Genomic DNA, 20,337 nt, shown 5'->3' on the forward strand with positions numbered 1-20,337 from the left:
GCAGAAAACTATAAGACACTGATGAAAGAAATTAAAGATGATACAAACAGATGGAGAGATATACCATGTTCTTGGATTGGAAGAATCAACATTGTGAAAATGACTATACTACTCAAAGCAATCTACAGATTCAATGCAATCCCTATCAAACTACCAAAGGCATTTTTCACAGAAGTAGAACAAAAAATTTCACAATATGTATGGAAACACAAAACACCCCATAGCCAAAGCAATCTTGAGAAATAAAAACGGAGCTGGAGGAATCAGGCTCCCAGACTTCAGACTATACTACAAAGCTACAGTAATCAAGACAATATGGTACTGGCACAAAAACAGAAACATAGATCAATGGAAAAGGATAGAAAGCCCAGAGATAAACCCACACACATATGGTCACCTTATCTTTGATAAAGGAGGTAAGAATATACAATGGAGAAAAGACAGCCTCTTCAGTAAGTGGTGCTGGGAAAACTGGTCAGCTACATGTACAAGAATGAAATTAGAACACTTCCTAACACCATACACAAAAATAAATTCAAAATGGATTAAAGACCTAAATGTAAGGCCAGACGCTATAAAACTCTTAGCGGAAAACATAGGAAGAATACTCTTTGACATAAATCACAGCAAGATCCTCTTTCCACCTCCTAGAGAAATGGAAATAAAAACAAAAATAAACAAATGGGACTTAATGAAACTTAAAAGCTTTTGCACAGCAAAGGAAACCATAAACAAGATGAAAAGACAACCCTCAGAATGGGAGAAAATATTTGCAAACGAAGCAACTGACAAAGGATTAATCTTCAAAATATACAAGCAGCTCATGCAGCTCAATATCAAAAAAACAAACAATCTAATCCAAAAATGGGCTGAAGACCTAAATAGACATTCCTCCAAAGAAGATGTACAGATTGCCAACAAGCACATGAAAGGATGCTCAACATCACTAATCATTAGAGAAATGCAAATCAAAACTACAATGAGGTATCACCTCACACCAGTCAGAATGGTCATCATCAAAAAATCTACAAACAATAAATGCTGGAGAGGGTGTGGAGAAAAGGGAACACTCTTGCACTGTTGGTGGGAATGTAAATTGATACAGCCACTATGGAGAACAGTATGGAGGTTCCTTAAGAAACTAAAAATAGAACCAGTATATGACCCAGCAATCCCACTACTGAGCATATACCCTTAGAAAACCATAATTCAAAAAAAGACATGTACCACAATGTTCACTGAAGCACTATTTACAATAGCCAGGACATGGAAGCAACCTAAGTGTCCATCGACAGATGAATGGATAAAGAAGATGTGGCACGTATATACAACGGAATATTACTCAGCTATAAAAAGAAACGAAATTGAGTTATTTGTAGTGAGGTGGATGGACCTAGAGTCTGTCATACAGAGTGAAGTAAGTCAGAAAGAGAAAAACAAATACCATATACTAACACATATATAGAATCTAATAAATAAATAAATGGTTCTGAAGAACCTAGGGGCAGGACAGGAATAAAGATGCAGATGTAGAGAATGGACCTGAGGACACGGGGAGGTGGAAGGGTAAGCTGGGACGAAGTGAGAGAGTAGCATGGACATATATACCCTACCAAATGTAAAATAGCTAGCTAGTGGGAAGCAGCTGCATAGCACAGGTAGATCAGCTTGGTGTTTTGTGACCACCTAGAGAGGTAGGATAGGGAGGGTGGGAGGGAGTCGCAAGAGGGAGGGGATATGGGGATGTATGTATACATATAGCTGATTCACTTTGTTATACAGCAGAAACTAACACAACGTTGCAAAGCAATTATACTCCAAGAAAGATGTTTAAAAAAAAAATGCAGTTCAATCTGATTCTTGATTTTCATAAAGTTCATTTCCACCTAAATTTATCTAGGGGAACATTCATTTTCACATAATCAAAAAGCCCAAGAGTAAAAATAAATTTGGTAAGACAAGCCATTTTGAATAAAAGCCACATAGAACACAGCTAAACAGAGAAAGAAAAAGGGGACACAGACACACACACACACACACACACACACACACACATCCCTAAAAAGAAAATAAATTTAGAGAATTCTTCTTCAACTGCTATGGTACCCAACTTAGATGCAGTTTATAGCCAACCAGAAGATCTATCCATGAGCAATAAGACACCAGAGTAAGCAGTAAAGTCACACCAGGGAGAACATTTCTGAGCAATTACCACATGTCTTAATGCAGAAGGGAAGAAAGAAAAACTTCACTCAACTAGGATTGGAACCCTACAAAAACGATCTCTCTCACAGCTCAAGAGCCACTCCTGCTATGACAGGAGGGGTGTGAGCACTGCCAGAACAGCCATGGATCAGGAAGAGGACAAAAAAGCCATGAGGGCTCGACCATGAGCTAGGACTAGAAACTTACGTGCTTGTCCTTCTTTTTGGCACCCTAATCTATAGACCTGGCAAATAAAAAAAAAAAATATGTGGGTTATCTGACAAGATATAAAGGACCCTCCAACCTCTGGGGGAAATAAAGGAGGATGCCCGCATTCTTCATTCCACATCTATAGCCACTGTGGCTAACGCAGCAGCGTCTGGGAAGGGAATGCATATGCACACACACGCACAGAGGGACAAGTTGTTTTGTTTTCTAACACACAGGTCAGCCAAAGAAACAGACCCTCAGTCATAAAGAACTTCCTTATTAGACAGGATATTAAATAGTCCAGGAAACTGTCAGCTCTTTAGGAACATCTAAGAAAATGGTTCCACGTTTTTTTCTAGGCTCACCCATTTGGGATGATTTATAAGTGGAAGTAAGAAAGAAGGAGCAACACAATGTCTTCTCTACTAGGCACGAGGAGGTCTTCAGCTGAGCTCAGCAACAAAGCCTCACCCCATCCCAAATAGTTAAAGTCACAAAACCTGTGTGAAACCGCTTCTCTGAGATGCTGAGAAGAGTCAATAAAATCACGTGCCTCCAAGGCTCAGGAACTGCACTGGTATTTACTGAATGGTTGCTAGTTGGAAGGAAGGAGAGGAAACTAACAACTTTTTATCTGTGTCACAGTCCATTTCTAGCCTGTGTCTCTTACTCAATCGCCTCAATCCTACCCACATTCAAAGTTTACCTTCTGACTATGTCAGAAGCCTTCCACAGTCACCCCCACTTAGAATAACATAAATTATGGTCGCTCTAAGCATGTGTATTATTTTACTAATTGGCCAAGTAAAAATCTCGGAGGTATGGAGTGTGTCACACACGAGAGATGCAAACGAGTAAGAATGAGGTTAATTATCAAAGGCATAACTTTAAATTTGCTCCCTTTTTCCAAAAAGGAAACAAAACAAAATACTCTGGTTCTATAAGCATCAGTAAAAACACAGTACCAGTGGCACCTCTAAAGGAGCCCTAGTCAGAGCCAATGACTTACAGAATGTGCTCAGAGATAATGTGTTAGCCAAGTAAACTAGCTCCATACACAGGGCTGGGATCCCACTTGAAATAAGTAGTCACGACCTGCTTTCCATTTCATTCCACAATTTTGTACCCTGAGACTTGGAGCTCAGGCGTCAAGTCTCCCTGTGAGCCCAGCACACAAACCGGACAGTCAGAGGCAGCGAGATCCCTTATCGGGAAGAGAACGACAGCAGACATGTCGACACAGGCCCTACAGGACAGAGGCGGTGGGAGTCAGCAGTGTTAGAGGCAGAGCAATCCTCACCAGCCCCCCGATATAGGGTCCTGCGGAGCTGCCATGAAATCAGACAGGACCTTCTCAACAGCATCTCCTACTGGGAACAGGGGTGGAGGGGTGGAGGCTGCAGAGGCATGGGTTCCATTTATTAATCAGTAGCTCAACACAGTGGGAGGTTTTCTTGTCTAATTACAGAAGCTGTTGGAAACTGCAAGGGAAGACAGGATTTATGGCCTAGATGACACTGCCTCTGTGTTGTAATTAAAAGTTATTTTTAATATCTGTTTGGTGGGATACTTTGGATTATTAAAAATATATTTTGCAATTTAAAACTTGCTAAAGGGCAAAGAACACAGCAGAAACGTAATACAACAAGCTTGCCTAATGTGAAACAATTAAACGTTTTGACACTGGGAGGTGGGAAAGGAAAAGAACCTCTCTCCTACTTAAGGCTGTGAATTTCCTATAAGAAAGAGGGAAAGAAAAGCCAAAAAGGGTACTCAAGTCGGTTTTTAAAATTTCAAAAGTAACCCAGCTACTTATTTTATCCATTAACTAGAGTTTGCATACCACCCACCAGGAGTATAGACAACTCATTCACAGCCATCCACCCAAAACACCTAATCCTAATCCTTATTCTTGAGCTCTTGCTTTGTCCTGGGTCCCTAGGAAACGACAGTGGTCACCCTAACAAGGTCAAGGCCTGGCTCAACCACAAAGGCCCAGAGGCCGGTGCCAGGGCAGTGCGATGGGGGTCCAATGTGAGCTGTGGACAATACGTGCTGTGTATGATTTGGGGTTTGTTTTAAAATCCATTTCTCTTCTTTCATCCAAGGGTCCAGTTTCAAGAAGGGGACAGACAAATCACATCCCGGTGTCCACAAGTGGCTACAGAATCAGGCCAAGATCAGGCACGGACCATTTATTCCCCAAGGGCCATTTCTAGAATTTCTATTTCCCCAGATACACAAAGGAGGCACTTTCTGCCATGTTGGTTCTTCTTTAACAGCAGGGAGGAGAGAATCTATTATGTGAAATAGACTTTTGAAATTGTCTGATAAATATGGGGAGGGGAAGGAACCCTCATTGGCATGAGCTTCCCAGATCACCTCTGTATTTCATTTATCCCTGCTGTGAATCTTCTCATTAAAAGTAATTCCAGGAGCTCATTATGGGAAATATGCCATGGAGACCACCAGATATTACACATCATGAAGAGACTATAAAAGCATTTGAACGTGTTATTCAAAAATAAATTTAAAATTAGCTTTACAGGGGCCATACCGAGTTTACGGGATTTATCTTATGCCAATAAGAACGCTGTGCTCCTGTATTCTCTTCCCAGTTCGAAGCAGGCTTTGACTTCATATCAGAGCATAGAATTGCGGTCCTTACCTGCCACATTAATTTTCTCAAGTGCTACCAAGCTGGGAACAGCTGTGGTGGAGTTGGTCAAGTTTGTCCCTGTGCCATTGATTACGAGGTTGTCCACCTTTGACTCTAACTTGCCAATGCGCTGCAAAATGTTATCCAACAACACAGCAAGAGTCTTCTTCAAATCTGTAAAAGAAAACGTACATAGTTTAAAAATCCTTTGGTCCCCGCACATTTGCCTGGCGCGCACACGCTTACCCTCCCTTTGCTTCTCTCTCTGACATGAAGAACAAAAGGTGGCAAATCAGAAAGTACCACTTGAAGAGCTGTCCTAACAAACCACCTCTGAGAGATGACAGAGGCCACGTTCAAGTGGCCCAAAGAGTACAAAACAAATCAGTTCGCTCTGTAAGACAACTTTCGCAGTAAGTAACATTAAAATTATTCCTGGCTACTAGGCTGAGAGAGAAAACTCCCTGTTACTCTGCATCCTACCAAACCACTCTGTTAAATTCTTCCTCGTTCTAGCATGGTGGTTACTGACACATAGAATGACAAGCCCAAAGTGTAGCAAGGCCCTGAAGTAACTTCCGGATCAAGTTCACTGTTAGTTTTTTTTTTTTTTTAATAAATTTATTTTATTTATTTATTTATTTATTTGGCTGTGTTGGGTCTTCGTTTCTGTGTGAGGGCTTTCTCTAGTTGCGGCGAGCGGGGGCCACTCTTCATCGCGGTGCGCGGACCTCTCACTATCGCGGCCTCTCCTGTCGCAGAGCACAGGCTCCAGACGCGCAGGCTCAGTAGTCGTGGCTCACGGGCCCAGTTGCTCCGCGGCATGTGGGATCTTCCCAGACCAGGGCTCGAACCCGTGTCCCCTGCATTGGCAGGCAGATTCTCAACCACTGCGCCACCAAGGAAGCCCCTCATTGTTAGTTTTTTTAGTGCTGTGGACTCTCGCATGTCCAAATTTTTTGCAAAGTCTTTACTGCTGTTGGTTACATATGGTAATACTTAATAAAAGCTACGGTTCCAGATTCCAGACATGCTGGATAACCCAGAGTTAACTATAATGCAATTTAGGAAGACACTTAAAATAAAGACCAGATTCATTCCTTCATTCAAGACATATTTATTAAACAACTACTATGTGCCAGGCATTGTTCTAGACGCTGGGACTATTCTTTTCTGGTGCTTACATTTAAGAGTTGATTCTCGGGCTTCCCTGGTGGCGCAGTGGTTGAGAATCTGCCTGCTAATGCAGGGGACACGGGTTCGAGCCCTGGTCTGGGAAGATCCCACATGCCACGGAGCAGCTGGGCCCGTGAGCCACAACTACTGAGCCTGCGCATCTGGAGCCTGTGCCCCGCAACGGGAGGGGCCGCGATAGTGAAAGGCCCGCGCACCGCGATGAAGAGTGGCCCCCGCTTGCCGCAACTAGAGAAAGCCCTCGTACGAACTGAAGACCCAACACAGCCAAAAAATAAATAAATAAATAAAGTAGCTATAAAAAAAAAAAAAAAAAAAAAGAGTTGATTCTCTTTCTTACGTATCTGGCTGTGGGTTATAGAGAAGTGTTCTTCTCTCTGGATAAATTACAGACACATTATCTTCATGCCTACGTAAGTATTTACTAAGTTTGTATACAAGGTAGTCTACACACACAGAGAGAAATTAAGTTAGCCCCCTCTCCTCTGGAAACTCATAATCAAAGAAAGATAGCCTGACTTGTACATGTGAGGAAAGCAGGAAGACCACAGGATAGCCATCTATGTGAACAGAATTCAGACTCACTTATGAACTGGGAGTGGGCCAGGGGAGTAGGACATAGTGTAAGGAGCAGGATGCAGAAACGTCCTGAACTGAGACAAATGGGGAGTTGTCACCTTCCATTCTGCTGGGAACAGAGCACGCTCGCGCCGAACAGGTGCTCTGATCCAGCCAGGAAAGAAACACACACTGGATCAATCCACCAACCCCAGAGCACAGCCCATGACCCTCTCCACCAACAGGCATGCAGGCCTTCTATTTTGCCAGGTCAAGAGAGACACTCATCTGAACAGATACAAAGGTGTGTGTGTAATTGACATGGAATTTTGCATTCTTGGTGGTTTACAGACAGCTTCACTGAAGCTAACTAAAAACTACGAACAGAAACAGAACCCACATCTTCATCCTGAAAGTCTGGTTCTATGTGCTTATTATTAGCATAATCTCAGTCGTTCCACCACACCCAACACCAAACATCAGCCTTCTTCACCACGTTAAGATCTGTAGCAGATTGTTCATTCACTCACTGTAACAAACATCCGACCAGGTCTACTTTTTGCTCTTCAGTGTGTAACTTACCCACAGGTAGTAAGACAAGCTGGCCATGACATTAGAGCAATTGGCTAAAAATATGATTATAACAAAGAAGGTTAGAAGGGAACTAGGTTCCTGAACGCCTACCACGTGCCATGCACATATATAAGGAATTCCATTTATCTTCACATTCTCCATGAAGCAGGTATGACTTCATTTTACAGAAGAGAAAACTGAGATTCACGGACAGAAAGTAATATGCTCATGGTTAAAGAGATACAAAATCGCAATGCAGACTCGACTCAGGTCTGCCTAATTCCCTGACATCTCAGTGTGGCCAGCCAGAAGTCAAGAGCCGGGCTGAAAAAAGAAACCAAGCATGACATTCAGCGACTTTCATCCACAGCATAACGATCAAGGGCTTATTAGACTCTTAATCACTTCCTAGGTTTGAGCCCTCACTCTCCATTTTTGCATCCTTATTTGTAGGAGTTGAAAGCATAAGCCTACCTCTTTGGGGTTGCAATGAGGACTTAATGAGTTAATATTTATAAAATGTTTTGAACACTGCCTGGCACACAATAAACACTACATAACTGTCTGTTACATAGATAAATAAAAAATAAAACCTTTGGAAAATGTTCTCATCCTTCCTAGAGAAATCTCTCCCTGAGTGATGCAAAGCTTTACCGTTTTATCCAAAGGGTCATGAGATCATTCCCCTCCGGGGGCTGCAGTCCCACAGTCAGCATGACTCACAGCCTGTCCGCGACACATCATTAGCTGGCGCAGATAGCAGGAGTCAGCCACCAGCTCTGCTCTTACGGTGAATCTAAAGCACTGACCCCTTCTCCAGAGCTCTGAAGATTGCCAGAGGACAGTCACACAGATGGGGGCGATGGTGCCACTCGGGGGCTGTATTCACTGTAAAGAAACCACTCCTCAGATAAATGATACCAATCTCCCCCATCTCCAGCCTCTTTGCCCAGAGCCTGAATTATCTGCCAAGGAGTCCACGTGCAAAAACGGCATTTAACTCTTCCCAGCAACTGTCATTAGCCAGATGCAGAGGCCCTGACCCTCCAGTTTGGGTTAACTCAGGGTTTCTCAACTTTGACACAGTTGACACTTGGGACCACATCATTCTTTGCCGGGGGGTGGGCAGGGGATGCGAGAGGCTGTCTTATGCATTTAAGGTGTTTGGCAGCATCCCTGGACTCCAGCCACTAAATGACAGTAGCAATCCCCCCATGTGACCATCAGAAATGTCTCCAGACATAGCCCATGTCTCCAGACTGCACTCCATTTGAGATTCACTGAATTAAGCACACTCCCCCAACCCTTGTCTTCCCCGCTGCCCTTCTGTGGAGATGTCCGGAGAGAATCTGGACAGAAGGGTTACGGGAGAGGGAATGAAGTGTGAGAACACAGTCATTAAACTGGCATTCTGTGTGACTTCCATGGTGGCACCGCTACAAATATGATGGCAAGTACAATGAGGGGAGGTGGGAGCGGACAGCAGCCTAGCCCATGCTGCAGGTCTCTTAAGGGCTGGTAACCTTTTGCCTTTTTGTTAACAGGTAACAGGACTACCGGACAGGGTCCCCCAACCCACAACTTTTGGTGATAGTCACGGATGGCACACACCCTAGGTAGAATACAAAGTTGTCACATCAGCGTTAAGAAGACATTCTTCCTTGATTCTCAAAATACAGTCCATCAATAAATGTGACCCCCTATCTCTTGTTGACCCCCCCACATAGATGGACCTTTTGTGACTGTGACATGGTACGAATAAAAGAATTCATGATGGTGATAAGATGTTGATGGTCACCATCACCACTACTGCCCCAATACTACTACTGCTGCTACTGTCACTAAGGTCGCTACTGCTGCTGCTACTACTATTGCTACTATTATTACTGCATTGTTGCCATGGCTCCTCCTCCACCAGCACCACCAGTATCACTATTTATTGAGCCCTACGTGTCAGCTACTGTCCTAAGCACTTCACATGGATTAACTCACTTGAGCCTGCCAAGACAATATGAGAAACGTGTTGTCGTTCCCATCTCCATTTTACAAATGAGTAAACCACAGTACAGAGGGGTTAACTAGTTTGTCCCATGTGTCTGCAGATCCAGTGTCCAAACTCAGATAATCGGGTTCCAGACCCAACAGCTCTTACCCACTATGCTACAATGCCTCTTGAGGACCACTATGGACCTGCCGGCCAGCAAGCATCTCTGACCTGCTACTTCTGAACACACTTAGCAGGGATTAACTCCTGAACTTCTGCCATGTGTTTCTGTTAAACCATATCCCAAGCACCCTCAAGACTCGCGATACCCCTGTGCCATGAGCAGCTCCAACACTACAACATAATGAAGAACTTATCTTTCTATATCGTCTCCCTTAAAATGAAAATGGAATATAAGACTATCAAAACCTTGGCCTCTCTAGACACTTTACCTGGGTAGGTATGTTTTCTCTTCCAATGTGGGGGGAAAAAAAAAAAAGTTCATTTTCAACTCAAGCAGCTATTTGAGTCACAATTTCAAGGCAGTCCAACACAAGATAAAAGATACTGTGTCAATAAAACACACAAGGGCAAAGATGATCCCAAGCCCATCTTTGTATCCTTACCAACTGGCACAGTGCCTGACACATTAATCAGTGTGTGTGTGTTACCTAAATGAATAAGTGAATGAATAAATGAACCAACAACTAACGAACTACATTTAGTCTTCCCACAAAGAAGGCTTAATAAACTATACGTTTCTAAGTGATGAAATTGTTTCTCACCTTTGTATTTCACAGCTAAACCTGCAAAAATTGTTAAGAGTTTTATTGCAATTTTAAACTAATACCAGAGTATCTTTGTATGTTTTCGTCTTAATGTTAACCCATATATTTGATAAGACTGAACACCCAAGAATAATTTCTATACAGTTTAATAAAGAAATGAAGGTGAAAACATTCCTCCAAATTCTAGTATAATATTTGCATATTTATCATTGTGTTTTACAGTTATTACAGCCATAAACTGTATCCTCAGCAGGATTACAATTCCCAATTACTAACGGGCTTTTAAAATTTTGTTTGTGCTTCAAAGCCTCAGTAATAAAAATTTAATCCCAACATTACTACTGCAATTCTGCATTCCGAAAACTTACTGTACGTGATAAAGATGAGATCAAAGTAGGTGAAAACATTTAAAATGTCCCTCTGGGGAAAGGAAGCTTTCGTTTCTATCATGCCAGGAGTTCTCTGATAAAGGGTGAGATCAACACAATCTCAGAACAGGTGCTCTGGCAGCTTCTGTAAATTTTCATTTCCTGAAAGCCATGACATTAACGATAAGAGGGGCTGGAAATTGCTGCCACATCCTTGAGCAGGACAGTCAAGGAGATATCACTGCCAGCTACACCTTCCCCCGTAGCTGGAGTCCAAGGAGATGAAATATCAGTAGAAAGGGGGTCCTGCTGGTGGAAAAAGATCTGTCAGTTTATAAGTCTATCAGCTAAAACTGTGAGACTGGGTGGTAGGTAAACCCTGATTGCCCAGATCAGCAAGTCAACTGAGAAAGGCCAGTGCTTGAGGCCAGTGCCTCAAGGCTGGTCCCACCCCATTCCCCCTGGGACATGCTTCCCAAAGCACTGGTTCTCCAGCCTGCTGTCCCATCAGGCTTGGCTGTGGAGTCAGAGGTACCAGGTCCCATCCTCAAGCTGCTCAGTCGGAACTTGCAGAACCTGCACGTCAAGGATTCTGGGCACACACAATCGGGAACTACATTTAAGATGCAGCCGCCACGATTCACTGGCACAGAACCAACTGGGCAATAAGCAAGGACTTACGGCGGAACTGCCAGAGATCATTTACATCTGTGCTTGTTCCGAATGCAAATCCTTCTCTACCATGGCCGTGTTTCCTGGCCCCCCAGCCCAGAGCAGAGCTCGATCAGCAGGACCACAGAGCAGATTCACTTGCTGCTCCAGAGAAGCCAGCAAAAGACAGGGCGCTAATGAGAAAGGAAGGTGCTAATGAAAAAAGAATTAACCCCAACCTCTCATTCCCACTGACTGCCAGGAATGTCAAGTTGCATCAGTTACATGTTTGAAAATTAATTTTAAAGTGACCTTTCCACAGAAAGATAATACGGTTAGAGTAATGACCAAAATACAGTCCATTCATTATGGACAAGGACACTCGAGACAGTGTTAGTTATAAAAGAGGACAGTGCTATTTATTATAGATAAGCAGTGGACACTACCCAAATACCCAACAAAACGGTTACACTAGATGGTGTCCATCTATTCCTAAAATGGAATAAATCGCTAGATTGGAGGCCAGATAGGGCAGACAGCAGGTGTGCTCTGTCATCTCTGTTTACTGCCACAAGCTATTGACCTCAGGAGCTCAATAAATGTTTATTGAATGGTTGGATGAAAAAAGGAGAAGCGTATGGCCATTAAAAAAATTAAATGGATGGGGAAATAAAACAAAGATGAGTTCAAAAAGCTCTACGTAAAATATTCCAGTTTTTAAAAATAAGCATACGCACATATATATCTGCATTTAAATAAAGGATGGAGAGAAATCAAATTTATCTGGTTTGGGGGTAAAGAGTATTTTATCTCTTATTCTTTATTTGTAAGAATGCAAAGCTGGGCTTGGGATCATCTCTGCCCTTGTGCGTTTTATGGACAGTATCTTTTATCGTGTGTTGAACAGCTTTGAAACAGTGACTCAAACAGCTGCTGGAATTGAAAATGAATTGTTTTTTCCTTTCACATGGGGAGAGAAAAGAAGCCAGCCCAGGAAAAGTGCCTGGAGGGTCCCAGGTTTTCGACAGCCTCATATTCCAGAAGCTCTGAATTTTCTATAAACGTTCACATCACTCTGACAATCACAAAGGCACGAAATGCTACCTGAAAATGCAATCAGTACTGTGTATTCTACCCTCGGAACTCAAGGATACTGGCCACAGGTACCCTGATGTCCCCTCCCCCCTCCCAAGAAGCATCTCAGTCACCGACCCTCACTGCCTCATCTCAGCTGGGTTCTTCAAGCCCCCCGGTGGACGACTCACCGGCTCCTAAACTCACAAATATGCCCTTCCCCCTGCAGCTGTCACAGGCCGTCCAGGTCACCAAGGGAACAGTCATCACCCAGTGAAAGAGCAGCTCAGAGGCTCGGTATCACTGACTACCGTGCTCTCTGGGGTTAGCGGTACGGAATTAAGCTTTGACTTGAACTTGTACCTCGAAGTGAATGCTATTCCTGTGCTGGGGGAAGGGTCACTAGTATTTCAAGGAACTTCTAAGGCAGCAGAATCCGAGACAGAATCCTATCTAGGCCTGCGGAGGAGAGTAGCTGCTTTACGGAATTTGTAAACATCCAGAATGGAGCTCTTGGGCTGTTCTCTCCATTTTCCGAACACTTCGCCAGCTGCATGGAATAGGACTCAAGCCAACGTAGCCCTCTGTGCAGGAAAGGACTCAGGATCTGAAAGGTCAAGTCCACCGTCACCCGTCGTCCCCACTGACTCCAGGGCATCTTCCCTGTCGGGGAAGGGCAGCCGTAGCACAGCGCTCCCTGCTCACCACCCACACCAGAAACCGGGCCCCAGTGGTGCCCACTTCAGAGACGAAGGGAGCTCGGCCACGCCCCACTTACCCCACACCACAAAGGAAAAGCTTTATCTTCTGAACAGGAAGACGATGACAACCACATGTCCCGTTTCTAGGATGCCGAAGTCACTCCGTGGAGCTAACACACCTTTGGGAAGGGACCCAGGGAAGAGCCACAGCACCTCCCCCTCGAGTTCAGAGCAGCAGGTCTCAGCCCTGGCTGGGGTGGAGGCCAGCATCGGTGCTGTCACAGCAGCCCAGGGGATGCTGGTGGACAAGCCTCGGGCATCTTGTTTTATTAGCAGGGGGTGGCAAGCCTGCCTTCCTCCAGTTCACAGCTTATTTCTTCTCCTGTCTGGTCGGGCCCCGTCCCCTGTAAACCTTAAAAACCGCTACATAAACAGGTTCCTGAAGCCCCGTGTTCAAATGAATAAACAATGTCAGCTCTACATGGACAATTCTGGTTGGGTGGTTAACTACTGCGGGTCCGGGTAGGCCAGGGTTAGCGATAACTCATAATAACGAACGCATGTTACTAATCTAAGTGCTTTGATAAGCTCGGTCACATGCAATCCTATGAGGTCAACAAGCCTATGAGGTCAGTGATATTATATCCTCTCTTGGACAAAAGAGGAGGCAGTCTTTTAAAACATCAGTGACTTGCCCAAGGTCACACATCTAGTAAGGAGACCTTCCACAAGCCACAACTAAACACGCGCCAGCTGCTTTCCAGAAGAAACAACGGTTCCCAAGTCAAGATCGTGCATAATAGCTACTTGGAGCCGCCTGGACACCAAGTCCATAGGGAATCTCTTCTTGTTTCCTGTCTCACTAAAAACATTACTGTGTTACTGTGATTTTCTTTTTGTTTTTTTTGGCCGCACCCCTCGGCTTGCAGGATCTTAGTTCCCCGACCAGGGATCGAACCTGAGCCCCTTGCAGTGGAAGCGCAGAGCCCTAACCACTGGACCGCCAGCAAGTTCCCACTGGGATTTTCAAATTAGCCTCAGCTGTAACTGTACTAGACAGAGTCAGGGTGGAAGGGACACTGCTGCTATTCACTCATGGTTCCTACTACGTGCCAGGCACGTGCTAAGGCCCTGGGGGCACAGCAGGGAACAAAAGAGGCAGGACTTCCTGCTCTCTGGGGGCTTACATTCTAATGGGGGAGAGAGACGATAAGACAGTGACTGAGTCATGACAGGTAGTTTAAGCGTCATGAAGAATGAGAATGAAGTAGGGGTGCGGCCCTACTTCTGATAGGGACCCGGAGGAGAGGAGGGAGGGATCTCTCTGGAGGAAGGGCATGCAGGCGGAGGGAACAGCAAATGCAGAGCTCAGAGGCAGGAAGATGCCCAGCCATCCTCCAAAAGCTGGTCCCAGAAGACAGCTGCACTGCCAGGCAGCACGAGGAGGGGGGCCAGCTCTTCAGGGTGGCCGTGAGCTCTGCCCAAGCAGTTCTGGCAGAAGGAGCGCCAGGACGCGGCTGGGAAGGGGAGGAGCTACAGGGAAGATGAGGGACCTACGTCAGGGCAGGACTCTGAGGCAAATCCCTTTACACCTGTATCCCCTCCTCCCGCCAGGACCGGAAGCAGTGGTATGGCGTGCAAGGAAAGGGCTTGAGGACAAAAGGGGGTACAAGCGAGAGCCTCCAGTTCCTCCCGGAGACCCAGATTCTGATTGCACTCCTGTCTCACACACACCCGAGGTCCTCCTCAGACATCCAAACTGGGCTGGGCGTGCCCGTGAACTTGGCCTGGCTCTGATGGGGATGCTGGGTGGGCTGGTCTTCTACCGCAGGATCACTGGAAAAGCCCCAAGCCCCAAAGAGGCCCGTTTTTAGGTCCAAGCTTTGGAAAGCAGAGAGCCCTTTCCGGAATCACAGCAGCCACGTCACTGTAGGGTAACCAAGTAACCTCCTGAGACACACCACAGAAAGCGCCCAGCTCTTTTTTCCCCTGTTGCGCTCCAAGAACAGTGTATTTCCCTCAAGGGCAGAGAACTTCTGCTTAGGCGATGGTGGTTTTCCACATCACCCAGCCCTCCAAAAAACAGTCCCTTGATCAGATTTGGAGGAACAGAGGCAAAAAGAAAAACTTTAAACAATAAACCTTCACAGGCTTATCCAACGTTAAGTGTTTTCTTCTTTTTCATAGGAGAGGTGGAATGAAACACACGGACAAGCTCTTGTCCGACTCTCAGATCGTTACCTAGGTCTGCCACGCAGGATGGGGGCTACATTTTTGGAGCAGCCTCAGGCAGCCACGCCAGCATGACAGTGAGGGGCCCCCCACTGGCTTTTGAACCAACTTTTGAACAAAACCTAAACGGTGTTTATGTCTTGGAAATGGACATCGCCAGGCCGACAAGGGCCACAGAAGCCCAAAGCCGTTACCGCTCCACTGCCCCCTCGCCAGCAACCAAAAACTACCCCCTGGTTCTCCACCCCACGTCCTTAAGGAAACAGAAAGAACTTCCTTCCTCTTGACCTCCCTGTGGAGGTGACAGTGGACAACAGGTCAGGGTCACGGCCGGCGCCAGGCAGGGGCAAGCCAGGCCAGGCCCCCTTGCAAGAGCATTCGTCTTCCTCATCCCCCCCCCCCCCCCCCCGCTTCCACCACACGGAGACCACAGCCTTCAGGGCCTCTTCCTGATCCTCCCACATCAGCACCGCCCGCGCTGCCCTGTGCTCACCTTGTTCCAGCTGCAGCAGCCTCTGCTCTGCTCTTGGAGTGCGCGTGAGGCCTTAGGACCTGGCACACACCCCGCTTCACCTCAACCTCCCGCCTCCCACCCCACCCGGCAGCTCCTCGGCATCACTTGGGCTAAAACACACCTCCCTGGGCTTCCCTGCTGGCGCAGTGGTTAAGAATCCACCTGCCAGTGCAGGGGACACGGGTTTGAGCCCTGGTCCGGGAAGATCCCACAGGCCGCGGAGCAGCTAAGCCCGTGCGCCACAACTACTGAGCCTGCGCTCCAGGGTCCGCGAGCCACAACTACTGAGCCCATGTGCCACAACTACTGAAGCCCACACGCCTAGAGCCCGTGCTCCGCAACAAGAGAAGCCACCGCAATGAGAAGCCCGCGCACCGCAACGAAGAGTAGCCCCCGCTCGCCGCAACTAGAGAAAAGCCCGCGTGCAGCAACGAAGACCCGACGCAGCCAAAAATAAATAAAATAAATAAAAAATAAAAGACACCTCCTGGGAGAGGCCTTCTTTGACCTTCTCCTCCAAAGTAGCTCCTCAAGTACTTTTTTAAAAATCCCATCTCCCTGGGTCATTTTTCTTCCTGGAATTTACTGCTATCTGTCATTCTCTTGTTTATCATTTCTCCCCCCAAATGAGTGCAGCCTCCGTGAGAGCAGGGACCCTGTCAGTCTTTCCCCAGCTGCGCACACAAAACATCGACAGCACTGACAGACACCAGCCCATGGCACAGACATCGCCCGAAGTGCCAGGCTGGAAGGATAAGAGCCAATCCCGGGGACAGTCTAGGCCCAAGGAGCTCAGGGAACCAGGAGACAGGAGGTAAGGCAGAGCAGGTGTACAGACCTGGAGGCCAAGGGGGAAGCAGGCAGCAGGGAAACAGAATATGGGTGGGGGGCTGGCAGAGAAGCTGAGGGCTCATAGCTGCTTCAGCCTGAGCTGGTGACCACTCCAGGGCAGAGTGTCCCAGCGCCCAGAGAATCAAGTAGGTGAGAAGAGTCAAGGTTAATAAGGTGTGGATGTACCCCTGGGTGGGGGAGGGGTGTCTCTCATCACCCTAGATTTCTATTCCTGCTACTCTGAGAACACAAGTGGACCAGGCCTGGCCTGTTAGATAAGAGGTGATCCCTGGGCATCAGAATTTGGGTCAGGCCGTCGGAGACAGAGATCAATTCACCCTAGAAACAAGCACAGCATTGACTCGGCGAGTGACACCATTCGTGATGCAACTCCCGAGAAATCACAGACAGGCATGGCCCTGCCACGCGGGCCTGGGAGATGCAGCAGAGGCTGAGCTACAGACGGCTCTGGCTCCACGTGGTCCTCTCCCCAGTGACAGAGAAGCACCCAGAACGCCCTCCAGACCCCAGGAATGAATGCTGCGACTGTTTCACACGGGCTGCCCGGGCTATCTTCCAGGCACTACTTCTGAATGACCATATCCCAAAAGAAAGTCAGGAGTCTCTCTTCAAATCGCCAGAACGAGGATGGAGGAGGGCGGGGGATGCCATTTGAAAGTTCTTCTACTGTTGTTTAAGGACTAGTCAAACGAACAACCAACAGCAGCTGCATGTCAGAGACTGACAAACATTTTTGGCAAAGGACCAGACAGTAAACATCGTAGGCTTTGCACTCTCCGCAGCAACTACCCAGCTCTGGGATCGTAGCACAAAAGCAGCCACAGACAACACATAAACAACGGGGTGCTGGGTTCCAAACCCATATGAAAACAGGAGGATCCGGCCCAAGGCCATGGGAGTCCTGGGAAATTGTTGAGTCAAGGAGGGACACGATCGCACGAGTGTTCTAGAATGAACTATGGAGACTACTGAAAGACAGAGTCAGCACACTTTAGACGTTATGTGAAATAAATACTGGTACTGTCACGTTTCTCTGTCGTTACAGTTGTTATAAACAAATGGCAGTGTTTGTGTTTCAATGAAACTTTATTTACACAGACAGGCAGAGCTCCAAATATGACCCACAGGTCATGGTTTGCGCAACACTTCTGCTCTAGCATCTCAAGTCAGGAATTTTAAACTAAAATCAGCTACTACGATTCTTCAAACACCTGCCACAGCTAGCTACTGAAGACAAATCTGTAGCACATTAAGAGCCTCTGATTATACCAATATGGGATGGGAGAAGGAAGAGGTTTTTTTTTTTTTTTTTTTTTTTGGTCTATTAACTGGATTCATTCAAACCAGACACAGGTCCCAGCCACAGAGGGTTAGCTCTTCACCGTTCCGCAGCAGACATCCAGGCAGTGCTCTGTACCTGGGCTGCATCTGTGGCAGAAAAAAGAGACTGCAAACCAATGGCTCACGCATCCTCATCCCCACTCCACCAGCCCAGCTAAACCACTGTACATCCGGCAGTCTCCATACCTCCATCTGACACATAACGGCACCCACCAGCGCTGCCTGGCAATTGACATGCCCACGACTGCTAGTGATGGATTCCAGGGGAAGCACACATCATCAGAACGGCTCTCCAGCTTTCCAGGACTGGCTCTGGACTATACCATCTGGCTCAACCCCAGTTGTTGATACCCAGAGCTGAGAACCAGGGAGAACTAGCCTGGCAAATCTTAAACAATAAAGTCCAGTTATCTGCTTAAGGACTTCCCATAAGAAGATGCTGTTAGATGGGGTTTGCTGTTTCCAGGCTTCGTGCAGTGGTTCTCCAAGGTGGGGAGGAGGGAAGTTTTGCCCCCCAAGCCCGGAGACGTTTTTGATGCTACTGGCATCTAGTGGGTAGAGACACCAGAGATGCCGCTAAACGTCCTACAAGGTACAAGCAGTCCCCCACACACAGAATTATCCGGCTCCAAACATCAATAGTGCTGAGATGAGAACCTATGTCTGGGTAAGATTTCCTCGCATGATGATCCCCAAACCTCAAGCACTAATGCACAGTCCAATTAAATTCCCGAAACTCAGCTCCAAAGACCACTTTGATTGGCATGTCGAGTTGATTAGATGAAAGAGAAAAATACGTTAGACTTGCCGATGGGGCCGTTTGGTTGTTTCTTTGTTGTTTTTGAGGAGAAGAATTATTTTGCTAAGGTTCGTCTGTAAACGGAGGAAGTTGAAATAAATTTCTGTAGTTTCTCTGAGCTCCAAAGTCCTATGATTACAAGCATATACAGTGGTTCATATTCTAACAGACTACTCTGGGGTTTTTGGTATCTTTCTAAAAAACATACTGTCTCGGTCAGGCTGAAAAGCTAACACCACCAGATCATTGCTCTTTAGAGTGTGGAGGAAACCCACCCTGTGAGATGCTTAGCAGTACACAAGACATAAAACCGGTCGAAACAACTAGAAAAAATAAAGTCTATAAATTTACCATTCATGTGGCTTCTTACTTCCCACGGTAAAGGTTTGAGAGAGACTGAGATAAACAGAAGGAGGAAGTTACTACAGGACTAGACCTCTTTCCCTCCAGATGTGTAACGTGGAATGCACTGAACCAGAAACTGAAAAACGGCATCTGTTTCACTTGTGACATTTACTTGTAACCCACTGGTAACACCAACGATGACAATTTGCTTTGTCTTTTTCTGGCAGTTTACCTATAATATTTGGGAATTATTACAGAAGATCGAAGTCAATGAGTAATTTAAAACGCACCCTCTGAAAAACTACCTAGCTGTTTTTCAAGGTCAGCTCTCAAAGAAGTCTCATTTTTTGATCCGTTAGATCGAAAAAGGTGACATTTTATTTAGACATATTAAAAACCAGTGCCTTACAAATCTTGAAGGAATAGATTAAAAGCAGACTGTGTGATCATTCAAATAGTAGGCACTGAAAAAGAATGTCCACATTGTATGTTAAAAGCAACCATTTCCTCCTTACCAAAAAAAATATATATGTATATAATTTTTATATCTATATATTTATAAAATTAAATTAATTAATTATATATATATATATATAATTTAAAAATAACCAAGTTTCCTGGATCCTTTTGAAAAGAAAAAATGTATATGTAACATTGAGCATGATTTCCTATGTTTAAACTCAAGCTTCAACCTGTGGCTACACATTTTCAGGAATCATCATTTGACCTCTACATACTTCAAAGACCTTGAATGGGTCACAAAGTAGAACATCGAACTTTCCCACCTCGCCCAGCTCCACTCTTCTATCTGATTTATAGTATACCTCAGATCTCAAACCCTGAGGCCACTGAAGTCTCCATTCAATGACCAGAACTGTCACTGCACAGTAACCGAGGTCATCTTCTGTGGATCAAGTCCACTCCAATACTCGGTGACCACAGGAGGGCTGGGACTTGGATTCTCCAAAATACAGTCTGATCCAAATTTCATTTGCAATTTTCGTTTTGTATTTGTGTGTGTGTGTTTTTGTAAATATTTTATTTACACAAACATATATATACATATGTTTGTGTGTATACACATATATAGCAGAAAGATAGACACTGAGATGTTAATTGTGATCACTTTCTACAGTAGTAGATCTATATGTGATTTTCCTTTTTCTTCTTTTTTTTTTTTGCTTGTCTACAGCTTCCAACTTTTCTATATTAAGTCTAACTTTTGCTGAAAGAAAAATAAGTAATACTCCATATGTGTATTTTTTTTCACTCAACCTCATTTCAAAACG

The 20,337-nt window shown here is 45.5% G+C and overlaps 1 protein-coding gene and 1 long non-coding RNA gene across 10 annotated transcripts in view; both read right to left on the reverse strand.

Moving 5' to 3' along the window:
* MGAT5 (alpha-1,6-mannosylglycoprotein 6-beta-N-acetylglucosaminyltransferase) overlaps nucleotides 1–20,337 on the reverse strand; it is a 368,150-nt gene that overhangs the window by 209,204 nt on the left and 138,609 nt on the right. For all 9 annotated transcript variants that reach the window (XM_082397885.1, XM_082397881.1, XM_082397884.1 and 6 more), the window contains one exon: nucleotides 5,084–5,248. In XM_082397885.1, coding sequence (XP_082254011.1) covers nucleotides 5,084–5,248 — 165 coding nt within the window. The remainder of the gene's footprint in view (nucleotides 1–5,083; nucleotides 5,249–20,337) is intronic.
* LOC309631484 lies at nucleotides 5,674–8,515 on the reverse strand. Its single transcript, XR_014246302.1, has 2 exons — nucleotides 6,609–8,515; nucleotides 5,674–6,284 (listed from the first exon to the last, which is right to left on the reverse strand). It is a non-coding gene; the product is annotated as an uncharacterized lncRNA (long non-coding RNA).

The sequence above is a fragment of the Balaenoptera borealis genome (genome assembly GCF_965194805.1).
Source record: "Balaenoptera borealis genome assembly, chromosome: 6".
Taxonomy (NCBI): Eukaryota; Metazoa; Chordata; class Mammalia; order Artiodactyla; family Balaenopteridae; genus Balaenoptera; species Balaenoptera borealis.